At 36.6% G+C, this 17,769-nt stretch overlaps 1 protein-coding gene across 2 annotated transcripts in view; it reads right to left on the bottom strand.

The window, feature by feature from the left end:
* The window catches only part of LOC123553918 (beta-arrestin-1-like), a 171,583-nt gene that overhangs the window by 88,254 nt on the left and 65,560 nt on the right, over positions 1-17,769 (bottom strand). For both annotated transcript variants that reach the window (XM_045343665.2, XM_045343664.2), the window contains exon 2: positions 10,396-10,487. In XM_045343665.2, the coding sequence (XP_045199600.1) occupies positions 10,396-10,487 (92 nt within the window). The remainder of the gene's footprint in view (positions 1-10,395; positions 10,488-17,769) is intronic.

Here is a 17,769-nt window from a genome sequence, read left to right on the forward strand (position 1 = left end):
CTAGTTTTTGACCTCAGATAACCCATATTCAAACTCGGCCTAGATTTCATCAAAGCAATCACTCTGACCAAATTTCATGAAGATCAATTGAAAAATACATCTTCTATTGCATACACAATGTTTTTCTTCGATTTGACCTAGTGACCTAGTTTTTGACCCCAGATGACCCATTTTCGAACTCGGCCTAGATTTTATCAAGGTAATCATTGTGACCAAAATTTATGAAGATCAATTCAAAAATACCGCCTCTATCGCATACACAAGGTTTTTCTTTGATTTGACCTAGTGACCTAGTTTTTGACCCGTGATGACCCATTTTCGAACTCGGCCTAGATTTCATCAAGGTTATCATTCTGACCAATATTCATGAAGAATAATTGAAAAATACAGCCTCTATCGCATACACAAGGTTTTTCTTTGATTTGACCTAGTGACCTAGTTTTTGACCCGAGATGACCCATTTTCGAACTCGACCTAGATTTCATCAAGGCAATCATTCTGACCAATATTCATGAAGATCAATTGAAAAATACAGCCTCTATCGCATACATAAGGTTTTTCTTTGATTTGATCTAGTGACCTAGTTTTTGACCCGAGATGACCCATTTTCGAACTCGGCCTAGATTTCATCAAGGCAATTATTCTGACCAATATTCTTGAAGATCAATTGAAAAATACAGCCTCTATCGCATACCTAAGGTTTTTCTTTGATTTGACCTAGTGACCTAGTTTTTGACCCGAGATGACCCATTTTCGAACTCTGCCTAGATTTTATCAAGGTTATCATTCTGACCAATATTCATGAAGATTAATTGAAAAAAATACAGCCTCTATCGCATACACAAGGTTTTTCTTTGATTTGACCTAGTGACCTAGTTTTTGACCCGAGATGACCCATTTTCGAACTCGGCCTAGATTTCATCAAGGTTATCATTCTGACCAATATTCATGAAGATTAATTGAAAAATACAGCCTCTATCGCATACACAAGGTTTTTCTTTGATTTGACCTAGTGACCTAGTTTTTGACCCGAGATGACCCATTTTCGAACTCGGCCTAGATTTCATCAAGGTTATCATTCTGACCAACATTCATGAAGATTAATTGAAAAATACAGTCTCTATCGCATACACAAGCTAAATGTTGACAGACAGACGACGGACGACGGACGCCGGACATCGAGCGATCAGAAAAACTCACCTGAGCATTGCTCAGGTGAGCTAAAAATATAATGAAATATTTTATCATATTAAAGGGAGATAATTAACAAATGAAATGCATAACACTTATATGGTACTAAAAATTGTTTTTAGATTACACACCAGAAAAAGTTAATTCTATTGTTGGTCAATGCAGAGCTGCACAACATATCAAACTAATGTATTGCAAACATAGTAATGCTGCATTTACCTACCTTTATGTTAAAACTTGTGCCTGGGTTTTCATCTACAAGTCTACAATTGTTAATAGCTTTTTACATCTATCTACTTAAAACACAATTTTATTTTTAAATTAGTGTGAAAACTGATATAAAAACACATGTATTGTACTTTATCAAATAAAAGGGAGGTAATTTCATGACAAAAAAAAAAGAAAGTTAACTTGGGTGCCTGTGACCTTCACCTTTGCACATGACACAATATCTTGTAATGGTGAATATTTATGCCAAGTTATTTGAATATACACCAATGCCTAAAAAAGTTACAGACCAGACAAAAAACAAGAGCTGCCTGTTGACAGCATGCTCGACTATTCGAAGAATTGATGTAAGTATGGAGTCAAAATATTTCCAGAGATTTTCAGACAAAAGAAGAACAAGAGGGCCAAGATGGCCCTAGGTCGCTCACCTGAGTAACACACCATAACAGTGTAAACATGTTTTACCTAGTGATTTCATGGAGACAAATATTCTGACCAATTTTCATTAAGATTGGACCAAAAAATGTGGCCTCTTGAGTGTAAACAAGCATTTTCTTTGATTTGACCTAGTGACCTGGTTTTTTACCCCACATTGCCCAGATTCAAACTTGTCCAAAATTTCATGAAAACAAACATTCTGACAAAGTTTCGGGAAGACTGGAGCAAAAGAGTGGCCTCTAGAGTGTATACCAGCTTTTCCTTTAATTTGACCTAGTGACTTAAGTGTTTGATCCCACGTGACCCAGATTTGAAATCATCCAAGACTTCATGATAACAAACATTCTGACCAAGTTTTATGAAGATGGAATAAACAAGAGGGCCATGATGGCCCTGTATGGCTCACCTGAGTACCATTGCTCAAAATGATATGATCAAGTTTTGACATAGAGCACATAGCATCCAAATTAAATATCATCAGGGTGACAGTCCCTTTTGACCTAGTCAGGGCCAATTTCCATACCAAGTTTGAGGGTCCTTGGCTCAAATGCTGCATTTTTGTACTAACATGACTATTCCTTACCCTGGAAGACTTAAATAACATTTAAAACCAATCTCATTAGATGCTGCTGATATATATTCATTTGCATAAAATAAAGGAAGGTAATTTGTCATAAATTCAGTCAAAAGTTATCTACCCTGATTGTCCGAGTCCATCTGATGACACAAATGACATTTCAAATTAGTATCTTCATTGGTTACTGAGATACACCCATTTTAATTTGAAACAAAGGGAGGTAATTTGACATAAAATCAGTCCATAGCTATCTACCCTGATTGCCTCAGTCCAACTAAAGACAATAATGAAATTTCAAACAAGTTCCATAAATATTTACCGAGATTAAATCCATTTTTATTAAAATCAGGGGAGGTAATCATGCATTGGTATATGCATGTAGAAGATACAGAGTACAAGCCTATACAACAATATATTAGCAAAGCATTCATATCAATAAATGTTCAATCAAGAGTTATCTAATATGACTATTTCTTACCATGGAAGACATAAATAACGTTTCAAACCAATCTCATAAGATGCTGCTAAGGTGTATTCATTTAGATAAAAAATAAAGGGAGGTAATTTGTTATAAATTCAGTCAATATGTATCTTCACTGATTGTCCAAGTCCATCTGTTGACATAAATGAAATTTCAGATCAGTATCTTTATTAGTTACGGAGATATACCCATTTTAATTTGAAATAAAGGGAGGTAATTTGACATAAAATCAGTCCATAGTTATCTACCCAGATTGTCTCAGTCCAACTAATGACAATAATGAAATTTCAAATAAGTCCTATAAGTACTTACTGTTACTAATCCATTTTGATTACAATCAGGGGAGGTAATCGGATATAAAATAACTCTGGAACCTATGATTGGATCTGACAGATTCGTCATGGAATCCAAGAATTATTGTTGTTGAAGATATTTTGGAAGTTTGTATCAAATAAAACCATAAATGAAGTCTCTATATGGCTGCAAAAGCCAAAATAGCAAATTTTGGACCTTTAAGGGTCCATAACTCTGGAACCCATGACGGAATCTGGCCAGTTCAAGAAAGGAACCAAGTTCTTGTGGTGATACAAGTTGTGTGCAAGTTTGGTTAAAATCAAATCATAAATGAAGCTGCTATTGTGCAGACAATGTCAAAATAGCTAATTTTGGCCCTTTCAGGGGCCATAACTCTGGAACCTATACTGGGATCTGGCCAGTTCAAAAAAAGAACCGAGATCTTATGGTGATACAAGTTGTGTGCAAGTTTGGTTAAAATAAAATCATAAATGAAACCTCTATCGTACAGACAAGAAATTGTTGATGGACGGACTGATGACGGACAAAGGGTGATCACAAAAGCTCACCTTGTGACAGGTGAGCTAAAAATGTGCCCCCTAGGGTGTAAACAAGCTTATTCTTTGATTTGACCTGGTGACCTAGTTTTTGACCCCACATGACCCAGATAAAAATTAATGCGATATTTCATGCTGCAAAGCATTCTGACCAAGTTTCACGCACATCAAATGAACAAGAGTGTTAACAAGCTTTTCCTTTGATTTGACTGGGTGACCTAGTTTTTGACCCCATATGACCCAGTTTCGAACCTGGCCTAGGAATCACCAAGAAAAACATTCTTCCCAAGTTTCATGAAGATAGGGTCATAAATGTGGCCTCAAGAGTGTTAACAAGCTTTTCTTTTAGTTTGAATGGGTGACCTAGTTTTTGACCCCATATGACCCAGTTTCGAACTTGGCCTAGGAACCATCAAGATAAACATTCTGACCAAGTGTCATGAAGATAGGGTCATAAATGTGACATCTAGGGTATTAACAAGCTTTTCCTTTGATTTGACCTGGTGACCTAGTTTTTGACCCCACATGACCCAGTTTCGAACTTGGTCTAGAGATCATCAAAATAAACACTCTGTGCAAGTTTGTATCAAATCAAAGCATAAATGAAACCTCTATATGGCTGAAAGAGCCAAAATAGAAAATTTTTTCCCATTCAGGGGCAGTAACTCTAGAACCCATGAAGGAATTTAGCTGGTTTTCAAAAAGGATCTTATTGTGACATAAGTTTTGTGAAAGTGTGATTAAAACCAATGTAAAATGTCACTTCTATCGTGTTCACAAGGTAAAAATAAACAAATTTTGACTCTTTCAGGGATCAATCAGGGGCTGTAACTCTGAAACCTATAATTGGATCCGACGGATTCATCATGGAATCCAAGATATATTGTTGCTAAAGACATTTTGCAAGTTTGTATCAAATTAAACCAAAAATGAAGTCTCTATATGGCTGCAAAAGCCAAAATAGCAAATTTTGGCCCTTTAAGGGGCCATAACTCTGGAACCCATGATGGGATCTGGCCAGTTTTAGAAAGGAACCGAGATATTATGCTAATACAAGTTGTGTGCAAGTTTGATTAAAGTTGATTGCAAATTGTGGTCTCTATCATGTTCACAAGCCAAAAATAGCAAATTTTGGCCCTTTAAGGGGCCATATCTCTGGAACACATAATGGGATCTGGCCAGTTTTCAAAAGGAACCGTGATATTATGCCAATATAAGTTGTCTGCAAGTTTGATTAAAATCAATTGCAAAATATGGTCTCTATCGTGTTCACAAGCCAAAATAGCAAATTTTGGCCCTTTAAGGGGCCATAACTCTGGAACCCATGATGGTATCTGGCCAGTTTTCGAAAGGAACCGAAATATTACGACGGATGACGGACACGACGGACAAAATGCGATCACAAAAGTTCACCCTGTCACTATGTGACAGGTGAGCTAAAAAGAGCCATAACTGAGCCAAAGTCCTTAATTGTCCTATAGTTATATAGACTTGCCTACATAATATGTAGACTATGATGGTAAATAAGTGGTCAAAGTTTTAAAGCCATATGATAAACAAGTTACACAAAATATGGACTGGTACGAAAAATTTAACTGATTTCCAAGTCTAAAAAGGGCCATAATTCAGCCAAAAGAGTTACGTACTCTTGCCTAAAGATGGAGATATGACGATAAGCAAGTGTTCAAAGTTTCAAAGTCACATGTCAAATAGTTTTAACAAAACATGGACTTGTTCGAAAATTGAACAAATTTCCAAGTCAAAAAGGGCCATAATTCAGCCAAAATACTTGACAGAGTTGTGTACTCTTGCCTGCAGATGGAGATTATGACAATAAGCAAATGTTCAAAGTTTCAAAGCCACAGGTCAAATAGTTCTGACAAAATGTGGACTTGTAAGAACACTGAACCAATTTCCAAGTCCAAAAAGGGCCATAATTTAACCAAAATACTCGACAGAGTTATGTATTCTTGCCTACAGATGGAGATTATAATGATAAACAAGTGTTCAATGTTTCAAAGCCACAGATCAAGTAGTTTTGACAAAAGGTGGACTTGTACGAAACTTGAACCTATTTCCAAGTCCAAAAAGGGCCATAATTCAGCTAAAATAGTTGACAGAGTTATGTACTCTTGCGTACAGATAGAGACTGTTAATAAACAAGTTTCAAAGCCATAAATTATGTCAAACAGTTTACACAAAATATGAACTGGTACGGAAAACCTAACCAAGATTTGAAAGCGAAAAGGGGCCATAATTCAGACAAAATCCTTGATGAAGTTATGTCCTCTTCACTGATGAAGTTACGCCTCTTGCCTAAAGCTGGATAAGGTGATGGTACATAAGTGCTGAAAGTTTCAAAGCTTTATCTCAAAAAGTTTTGTCAAAATGTGGACTGGTACAAAAACTGAACCAAGGTGTGACACTGACACAAACGCCGTGGTGAGTGGGATAGCTCTACTTATACCAAAAATGTTTCATCTGCAAAGGTGACTTTGACCTTGAAGCTAGTGGTCTGGGTCTTGCACATGATACATCAACTCATTATGGAGAACATTTGTGCCAAGTAATTTTAAAATCCCTAGATGAATGGCACAGTCATGGACCGAACAAGAAACAGACCATGTTAACCTTTGACTTTTAAGTATGACCTTGACCTTGGAGCTAGGGGTCTGGGTCTTGCATATGACACATCAACTCATTATAGGGAACATTTGTGCCAAGTAATTTTAAAATCCCTTGATGAATGGCAGAGTTATGGACCGGACAAGAAACAGACCATGTAAACCTTTAACCTCTCAAGTGTGACCTTGACCTTGGAGCTAGAGGTCTGGGTCTTGCACATAACTCGTAGTCTCATTATGGGGAACATTTGTGCCAAGTTATTTCAAAATTCCTTGATGAATGGCAGAGTTATGGACCGGACACGAAACAAACCCTGTTAACCTTTGACCTCTAAGTGTGACCTTGACCTTGGAGCTAGCGGTCTGGGTCTTGCGCATGACACGTAGTCTCATTATGGGGAACATTTGTGCTAAGTTATTTCAAAATTCCTTCATGGATGGCAGAGTTATGGACCAGACACAAAGTGTGACGGATGGAAGGATGGATGAATGAAAGGACGCAGCCTATTTCTTTCCCCCTTTTTTTCTTTGAAAAAGGCAGGACACCATTAAAGACAAAGGTTAATTTTTTCTGCACTATACATCTGCTCACTGATGTCTATCAAAGTTTCATTTAAATTTGGAATTGAGCACTTTTGAGGGTGCATTCCATGGAAGGAACAAGAAACTATATTACATGGTTCATAAAGAACATTCAAGAGAAAATTCAAGTTCTTTTCAAAGACTTTTCAAGGACTATTTTTCTCAAAACTCAAAACTGCATCTTAGAATTTCACTATTTACAACTTTATCAACTATTTGAACAAGAGCTGTCACAGGAGACAGCGCTCGACTATTTCGATGCTGGATAGTGAAACTGGGCACATATGAGGAAACTGGAGCTGTCACTAAGTGTTTAATGACTCCAATGGTGGATGAAGATATTGCACAATAGCTCGAGTCTGTGTCAAAAATATTAACTAAGGAGAGAGGTAAAGATAAAGTGTACCAAAACACTATATAAGTATAATTCTAAGCAAAAAGAAGGCATAATTCATAAAATATAGGTGCAAGAGTTATACACCTTGTGTCATATGATGTGGGTGATGATATGGAACAACTACTTCAAGTTTGAATCAAATGCATTTTGTAATAACTGAGATATAGTGAAAATGCATCAAAATTAACCTTAAACTAGAAAATGTTTTGTAAAAAAGCGCATGTCCTATAGGCAAGAAGTCAATAGGGGTCAGGAGCGAAAGTCAAAGAGACACTGATGGTTAGCTGCAATAGGGATCATCTACTTGGCATGTCCAGTCATCCCGCTAAATTTCAACACTCTTGGCCTAGTGGTTCTCAAGTCACTGTTCAGGCTCCTGTGACCTTGACCTTGATCAAGTGACCTCAAAATAAATAGGGGTCATCTACTCTGCATGTTCAATCATCCTATGAAGTTTCAACATTCTGGGTCAAGTGGTTCTCAAGTTATTGATCGGAACTGGTTATCAATGTTCAGGCCCCTGTGACCTTGACCTTTAACGGAGTGACCCCAAAAACAATAGGGGTCATTTACTCTGCATGAACAATCATCCTATGAAGTTTCAACATTCTGGGTCGAGAGGTTCTCAAGTTATTGATTGGAAATGGTTTTCCATGTTCAGGCTCCTATGACCTTGACCTTTGAATGAGTGACCCCAAAATCATTAGGGGTCATCTACTCTTCATGACCAATCATCCTATGAAGTTTCAACATTCTGGGTAAAGTGGTTCTCTAGTTATTGATCGGAAATGGTTTTCAATGTTCAGGCCCCTGTGACCTTGACCTTTGACAGAGTGACCCCAAAATCAATAGGGGTCGTCTACTCTTCATGACCAATCATCCTATGAAGTTTCAACATTCTGGGTCAAGTGGTTCTCTAGTTATTGATCGGAAATGGTTTTCAATGTTCAGGCCCCTGTGTCCTTGACCTTTGACGGAGTGACCCCAAAAACAATAGGGGTCGTCTGCTCTTCATGACCAATCATCCTATGAAGTTTCAACATTCTGGGTCAAGTGGTTCTCTAGTTATTGATCGGAAATGGTTTTCAATGTTCAGGCCCCTGTGACCTTGAACTTTGACGGAGTGACCCCAAAAACAATAGGGGTCGTCTACTCCAGCAGCCCTACAATCCTATGAAGTTTGAAGGTTCTAGGTCAAATGGTTTTCCAGTTATTGCTCGGAAATGAAGTGTGACGTACGGACGGACGGACGGACAGGGCAAAAACAATATGTCTCCTGGGGGAGACATAATTCTAAGTAAAAGGGGGCATAATTCATGAAAAAAATGGTGCCAGAGTTATGCCCCTTGTGTCATATGATGTGGGTGATAAGGTGGAACAACTATTTTAAATCTAAATCAAATTCATTTAGTAATAACTGAGATAGATCAAAGTGTATCAAAACTTTAACCTGAAATTCTAAGAAAAAAAAGGGGGGATAATTCATGAAATATTGGTGCAAGAGTTATGGCCCTTGTGTCATATGATGTGAGTGATGATGTTGTCAACTACTTTAAGTTTGAATCAAATCCATTTAGTAATAACTGAGATATAGTGAAAGTGCATCAAAACTTTAACCTGAAATTCTAAGTAAAAGGGGGGATAATTCATTAAATATTGGTACCAGTTATGGGCCTTGTGTCATATGATGTGGGAGATGATGTGGAACAACTACTTTCAGTTTGAATCAAATCCATTTTGGAATAACTGAGATAGAGTGAAAGTGCATCAAAACTTTAACCTGAAATTCTTAGTAAAAAGGGGGTATAATTCATGAAATATTGGTGTGAGAGTTATAACCCTTGTGCCATATGATGTGAGTGATGATGAGGAATAACTATTTTAAGTTTAAAGCAAATCCATCAAGTAATTACTGAGATAAGGATTAACCAAGGTGGGGATGGGGAAAGATGCCGACGCCAGGGTGAGTAGGATATCTCTCCATATACTTCGTATAGTCAAGCTAAAAAGGTAATGTACTCTGTAATTGTGTTAAAATGCAGCCTTTTATGACTGCTACTTGTGTGTACCAGATTGATTAGTGACCAAATATCATTATTTTCTTTACAGTTTTCTTTTCAAAATTCAAATACTTTTTCTATTTTTTAGGGTTTAGTAATTTTCAAGGAGTTTTCAAGGACAAGCATCAAATTCAAAGATTTTTCAAAGTCTATAAAAACCATGTATAGATTGCAAAATTAAAGGGCTTAACTCTGTGAAAAATCATCAAGCCAGAACATGCTAATAGTATGCTCATCTCCTGCTGGTACTGAAGCTTCTCATGACACCGCTTTGGTACAGAGAAAGTAAAAATCTGCGATCATGACCTTTGACCTTGAAGTAAGAACCTGACCCTGGACCTAGTGACCTGTTTTGTACACTACAAGTTTGATTTGCTCCAACTAATGGATGGACGAACATGCATGACTGCCCTATAACCCACATATACTTTGTACCTTTGGGTAAATAAGAACTAATAAGCTGAGTGACAGTTGTAGCAATACAAGAGCATGTGTTGACTTACATGGGTTTGACAATGTCTACAAACGCGATAACACAAGACTGATACTTTGCAAATTTCTGGTCACAAGATGGGTGTAAAGCAGACCATCAGAACCAGTTATTTCAAGCAATGGATTTCACTGGCTCACTTGTTACCCACTGGACGACTGCCAAACTCCTCATCAGCAACCATGGTCGATGGTTAGCCAATCAAAGTAGGCAAGTATGTCTACCAATATTCCAATGGCACAAGGTGTCACTGTTGCATGTGACTTTATACAACTAGAATAGGTTTTATTGACAGATCTGATGTTAAATCTCTATTAAACCAACAACCAGGCATTGCCTATGTGTCAGGATGCCTGTTCAAAATTCAGGTGCTGTTGAAAGTAGATAAAAAAATTATTGTTTTGAAATATTTGCAAAATACCCAAGAGAATATTCTGGTGATGATCAAGCCATAAATAATGTAAAACAACACTTACCGATGGGGTCTATATGTGTTAGATGATCTATAAAATCACGTTTTCCCAAATACACTGTAACTTTGCCATTGGGACTACTTTTCTTGAATACTCTGAAAGTAAAAGACATAAAGATAAAATATCCAGAAGATAGTATTAGATCTACTGATAAATATATAAATATTTGATAACAATACTCTATAGATACTGTTGTACTGTTTATCAGCTTTTTGTCAGAAGAAAAACTGTGCTAGAACATTCAACAAATATTAGGTGTTGCTAAATAACACAAAGGCATTTCAGAGGAAAACTCTCTCCTCCATATAATTTATTATATGATACAATAATAGAAATTCAAGGTCATTACATATTAACCCTTAGCCTGCTGGCAGCAAATGATTCTGCCTTTGCAACCAGTGCAGACCAAGATCAGCCTGCACATCCGTGCAGTCTGATCATGGTCTGCACTGTTCGCTACTCAGTCAGTAAATTTTCATCAAACACCCCTTCGAATAATAAATGGTTTTGCCCAAATTGAATGATGGACCAGTCCATTATAGAAATTTAGCAGGCTAAAGGTTAATTGTACATGAACATGGTGAGGGATTACAATTAAAAACATGCGGCTTTTAAACCTGAACTTGTATATCTTTAGCTTCCTTAAAAGTATAATGTTTACTTTTTTCTTTGATACAATAATGTAAAACTGTTCAAAAACAAATCCTTTTAACCCTTACCATGCTGGACACGACTGATTCTGCCTTTGCGACCAGTGTAGATCATGATCATGATCTGCGCTGTTCGCCATTTAACAGTTAATGGTACTGTCAAAACTGAAAGATGGACAAGTTCATTATAGAAATTCAGCAGGGTAAGGGTTAAGCTACAGTGTAAATTGGGTAATATTTCAGAATTTCAAAGTTTATTTTCACCAATATTTATTCTGATGAATAGAATGCCGTATTATCTTCTACAAAACACCAATTCTTAGACAATGAATAAACGGCGTGACAATCTACAGTTGTATTTCTCTATTCCTCTTGAAAATTTAAGTCAGGCACAGTCTCAAGCTATAATATCTAATTCCATGTTGTTTATCATGCATATTTTATAGATATTTCTGAAATGGATGTATATAATTCACCCCCATACGTGGAATGGGCAGACAGCTGAATTCCTATGTTTCCCTGATAGCAACAGGGAAGAGTATGGTACTAAAACTTAAAAATACAATTTTTTACCTAGATTAAGAAACCTGCTTAGAATCTAAATATGAAAGTTGCGATGTAAATCTCAGGACAAAGGCCTATTACGACTAATCATGTTCATTTTTAATTAAACACATTAATGGTGATGTCACTTTGACCAACTTATAAGAACAAAGATATAGAGCTTTATAAACCATATTCAACATATTACCTTACATATAGCAAATATTTAGATTCAAAATAATAAATAACAAAAGCAAGTAGTATTCCAAATAGAGAATAATTTACTCAGGCTACACCCTCATGAAATTATTCTGCTGAACATACATCTTTCTTAAATACTTACTCTGGAGCTTTTTTGATAACCATTCTCTAAAATTTATTTTCAATAATTCCAGTGTACAGTTTAATTGTAAATATCCAAATTTGCAACTATCCTTTTTGCAGCCTAACTTTCATGAATTTACATATATGTCATGTTATGTAATAAAAGACAGAATTTTCATTCCCTTTTTCAGATAAAGCTATAGGATGCTCTTGCAGACAGTAATATTTCAAATTTTGCCAAAATTCTCAATGGTAAGGTCAAAACTAATTAATTAGGAAAAGGTCAAATGATCATACAAACAAACTTAATTTCAATTAGCAAAACAATACTAGAGAAAATTCACATGATCTGGTCTGATTTACATCTCAATTACATTACAGTGAATGGCTTTTCCTTACCCCTTTCCACTGCATTATATGGAATTAACTGAGAAAAAGTGCAATTAATGTTCCAGTTGCTTAATTACCACATGGTCATCCAAATCACACCCTGGTACCGGCGCTCCCAAGTACAGATGGCACGTCACACATACAGCGCTCGATAAGCGATTTTAGAGGAGCGGTGGTGTAAGTATTTCTTATTGTATCTCCGGTAATTCAAAACTTTTCTTAAAATGAAAGATATCTGCGCCCTGATGAATAATTGGTGACTATGTTCTGTGAGTGTCACAACATTTCATCTTGAAATAAACAAAATACGGCGAGTTAAACGTGAACGTTTGACTCAAAAATGTCAAATGTCAAAACAACACGTAAAATACTCGGTAAATACTCCAAATGTATTCATTTTTGATACAGTATCGTATAGCCATGTCTTCCTACAATAACCAGTTCAAATTCCAAGACTCAATTTGTTATATTTAAAGAATGACTCGTGTTTAAAGATGGTATGGGGTTTCAAAACGGCACTCACATCGCACAGGTGTTATTTTTTTTGGCGCTCGACAAGTACAGCTGGAGAAAAGTCTTCAGAAACGTAGACCTTGTTGTTGTTTACTCTCAGTGTGGTGCCTGTATGATCATAAATCTTTATATCGTTAAAAAACTGACTGTAGAAGTCGACCTTTCTATGTTAAAACTTACGGCGACAATATTTTAACATTATTTTTTATTAAAAAGCTTCTTGAAAACTGATTAATGCTAAAATTTGATATGTCCTAGGATTTCGTTGAAAAATGAAAAACGTGCTTCAAAACATTCATATGACTCAGTGGGATCAGTGGACGGTAAGGTTTGCAAGAAGATATGTGTGTGCTTGCGTGCGTTTGTGCGTGCGTATGCGTTTGGTTAAACGCCGTTACTAAACAATATTTCAGGTCAATCTCAACGTTTTTGAATACCAGTATAATGCAGTGAGCATCCGTATGATATATATAGAGCCAGGTCGATACTTGTTTCGTTGGGGTGTGGAATAAATGTTTAATTATAGTTAATTAGAGTTAGTAAAACTCATTTATAACGGACTGACAAGTTTTCTATTCTTTTCTTTAATTTTAACAACTTACCATACGCCTACATTGAATGTATAATAAATGTTGAACGAAAATATTTTACTTGTTTCATTAGATTTAAGATTCAGTAAACACTCATAACAGAAAAATAGAAGGTTTTTACGGTGGATGATTTATACAATTTCATCAATTCGCCACGCGACCCCGTCGAGCGAAAACACGAGAATTAAAAAAAGTTAAACGCGGAATGGTTAGCGAGCAAAAATTCGATAACATGTGGTGACGCGGAGCGAAAACACGATTATGGGATGGGGGGGGGGGGGGGGGGGGGGGGGGGGTGCTGGCGTTGAGTGACATTCAAGATGTAAAGCGGCTGGGTGCCCGGGTGCCCACCAATGTTATGCCTTTCAAACCTCAACTTCTTGCTCGGAGCCCGCTGATAGTTTTCGCTCGACTCCCCCCGACAATTTCTGGATTACATATATATTGTAAGTAAACTGAGGAAGATACTGGACTTCATAAATTGACCAAAACTGCCGAGTTCAAGTGGAGCATAGCTCTGGAAATATTGCAGGTAGTGTTAAATAACTTGTCACACTAATGAAAACTCACAGTCACTATGTGCAAGTACAGAAAGTTTCAATTGAATATCTTAAGTAATAAAAAAGATATTGGACTTCATAAAAAATTCTAACTAAAGTAGATGCTGTCACTGACCCTGTGGCAAGTTCAAACGCCCACCTTATTCTTTGATTAGTCACACTTATCAGCCATATTTCCCATTCTCTGATTAACCAAAATCAAACGAATTAATTAATGAAAAAGAAATTGTGGAAAACAAATCTCATTTCCTTAAGATGCTTCTGGTCTAGTCTTCAAACGTTTCTTCAGCAGGCAATGCTTTTACAACTCTGAACTTGCAAAAAGAACACAGAGGGTTGGATCAAATAAATTCATTTTTTTTTATTCGTGCAAATTATGTACACGAAAAAAAAGGAGAACGAAAACCATTTACGAAATGCTTTAGTGAGGATATGAATATGTAAAAACTAATATTTATTAACTGGCTAAAGTGTTTATTGTGTACAGAAAAGGACTATTATATCTACTAACACTACATCTTTAATATAGACATCTTTTGCTTTTATGAATAGCCAGCTTATCAAAATGAAAAATATCAAATTATTCCTCTGTGAGACGGCAACCAATCAAGTCCTGACAAGCAGGTAGGAAGGAAAAAGAACACTCATATATTTCAATATTACTAAAAGTGCTACTTTTGAAATATATTGACATTTCATTACACTTAAACAGGCCCTGGTGGCCTGTATCTTTTTTTATTGAAATAAAACAGGAACAACTGTACAAGAAAAGAAGGGGAAGAAATTTTGTCTAAATGGTAAGTCATTATATATACTTGAAAACTGACCAGTAACAGTTATTTCATCTTAATCTACCATCCTTAAACACTTCAAATATTGATTTCATTTTTCTTATTTCAATTACCGTACATAATTGCTTGTAAGACGCATTTTTAGGATTCATATTTCCAGTCCAAAGAGTGGGACGCGTCTTATAAGCGCGTACTACAAGGAAATTTAAAGAAAATTTTAAAAAATCTTCAATTTACAGCTCAGTACATCTTTATTTCTGTCACTGCAAACCACTACTTTCGTTTTTCGGCAGCCATTTGCATAGCAGTGATAAAATCTGTAACGGCATGTACCGTATTTCAGCCTGCTATTAAAAATCGATATTAATTCATTTTACGATTCAGACGTATATTTTTTTTATAAATGTTTTTTTTTTCCTTTTAAAACACCAGAATATATTGGCTTTAAATTAACTTGTAAACTGTAATGGACATTTACTGAACATAGAAATATTTTCACAGCCCGCAAACCGAAAATAATTAAAAGTTAATTGGCGCCAATTACAGGGAACTGTTTTAGGGTGTTAATTGTTAAAAAACACTCATTAGGAAATATCTGATGCTTCAAATCCACAAATTATAAACAGCTTTGTGATTGACACTGACTGATGTCAAACTTCGGCAACTTCAAAGAATGGCCAACGGAAATTATTTTGGACTAATCTTGCCAAATGGCGGGCATGTAGAGATGCCTAGCTACTTAAAACTTGAACACGATTGGGTAATATATCGAAGTGGGCATACCTGTATTTGACTGGCAGATGTCAAGCTATGACTGATTGACACGTGTCATCATTTGACAGTCCAGCAATAAAATTGGCGATATTATTTCGGTCGATTTGTAGTCGCTGTTTCCTAGTAGTTAAAATGTATTTTATTACGTACAAAAAAGGATTTTACAACATTCTGTTTAGTTTTACGTTTTATAAAACAAGTCTGCAAACTTTTGAATAAACTTGGTGAATAATGCCAATCATTTCTAGACGTATTTTCGCTGAATCTTGGTTATTCAAATGCATTTTATCATACATAAAAATATATTTTAAAATACTTTATTTTATTTCGTTGAGTAATATCGGCAAATATCGTCAAAATTTCGGCCGATTTGTAGACGTAATTTCGCCGTTTCCTAGGAGCTAAAATGTATTTTATTACATACAAAAAAGAATTTACATTTTATTAAACAAGTCTGCAAAGTATTGAATAATCTTGGTGAATAATGCCAATCTTTTCTAGACGTATTTTCGCCGATTCTTGGTTATTCATATGCATTTTATTATACACAAAAATATATTTTTAACAAGAGCTGTCAGTGGAGTGTCAGCACGCTCGACTATTCTCAGTGCTTGATAGTATAATACAAGGCAGTCTGAAAGACAGCTAAATCCCCCGCCACTGCTATGTATAGTGAAAGGGTAAAACCTTTGATTTTAGCTGTGACCTTGACCTTGAACTGACACGGCTGACTCATGAATTCTGCACAACGTCTTGATGAGGTGATCATCTGACCAAAGTTTCATGAAAATCCTTCAAGGGGTTTAGGAGATACAGAGCTGAAACCTTTGACCTTCAGTTGTGACCTTGACTTTGAGTTGACATGGCTGTCTCATGAGTTCTTGATGAGGTGATCATTTGACCAAAGTTTGATGAAAATCCTTCAAGGGGTTAAGGAGATACAGAGTGGACACCAAATGGAAGGCTCAAACCTTCGACCCATAGTTGTGACCTTGACCTTGAGCTGGCATGGTTGACTCATCATCTTGATGAGGTAATCATTTGACCCAGGTTTTATAAAATTCCTTCAAGGGGTTTAGGAGATATAGAGTGGACACGAAATGGAAGGCTAAAACCTTTGACCTTCAGTTGTGACCTTGACTTTGAGCTGACATGGCTGACTCATAAGTTCTGCACATCGCCTTGATGAGGTGATCGTTTGACCCAAGTTTGATGAAAATCCTTCAAGGGGTTTAGGAGATATAGAGCGGACACAAAATGGAAGGTTCAAACCTTTGACCCTAAGTTGTGACCTTGACCTTGAGCCGGCATGACTGACTCATGGGTTCTGCACATCGTCTTGATGAGGTGATCATTTGACCCAAGTTTTATAAAATTCCTTCAAGGGGTTTAAGAGATATAGAGCGGACACAAAATGGAAGGCTCAAACCTTTGACCTTGAGTTGTGACCTTGACCTTGAGCCGGCATGGCTGACTCATGAGTTCTGCACATCGTCTTGATGAGGTGATCATTTGACCCAAGTTTTATAAAATTCCTTCAAGGGGTTTAGGAGATATAGAGCGGACACAAAATGGCAGGCTCAAACCTTTGACCTTGAGTTGTGACCTTGACCTTGAACTGACAAGGCTGACTCATGGGTTCTGCACATCGTCTTGATGAGGTGATCATTTGACCCAAGTTTCATGAAAATCCTTCAAGGGGTTTAGGAGATATGGACCGGACACGAATTTGTTACGGACGGAAGGACGGAAGTACGGAAGGACGGACGGAAGGACGGACGGACGGAAGGACGGACGGACGGACGGAAGGAGGGACGCAGACCATTCCTATAATCCCTCCGCCATGGCGGGGGATTAATAAGCAAGGAGTAAAACTTTAACATTACAATAAGCATATTCTAAGTCGAAAAGGGGCCATAATTCAGTCAAAATGCTTGATAGAGTTGTCTCCTCCTTTTAACAGATTGGGGTCATGATGGTAAATAAGTATGCAAAATATGAAAGCAATATCTCAATGGACTTTGAAAATATTTGGGGGTGGTACGCAAACTTTAACATTTATTCTAAGTCGAAAATAGGCCATAATTCAGTCAAAATGCTTGATAGAGTTGCCTCCTCCTTTTTACAGACTGGGGTCATGATGGTTAACAAGTATGCAAAATATGAAAGCAATATCTCAATGGACTTTGAAAATATTTGGGGTGGTACGCAAACTTTAACATTTATTCTAAGTCGAAAAGGG

The sequence above is a fragment of the Mercenaria mercenaria genome, chromosome 7, assembly GCF_021730395.1.
Source record: "Mercenaria mercenaria strain notata chromosome 7, MADL_Memer_1, whole genome shotgun sequence".
Classification (NCBI taxonomy): domain Eukaryota; kingdom Metazoa; phylum Mollusca; class Bivalvia; order Venerida; family Veneridae; genus Mercenaria; species Mercenaria mercenaria.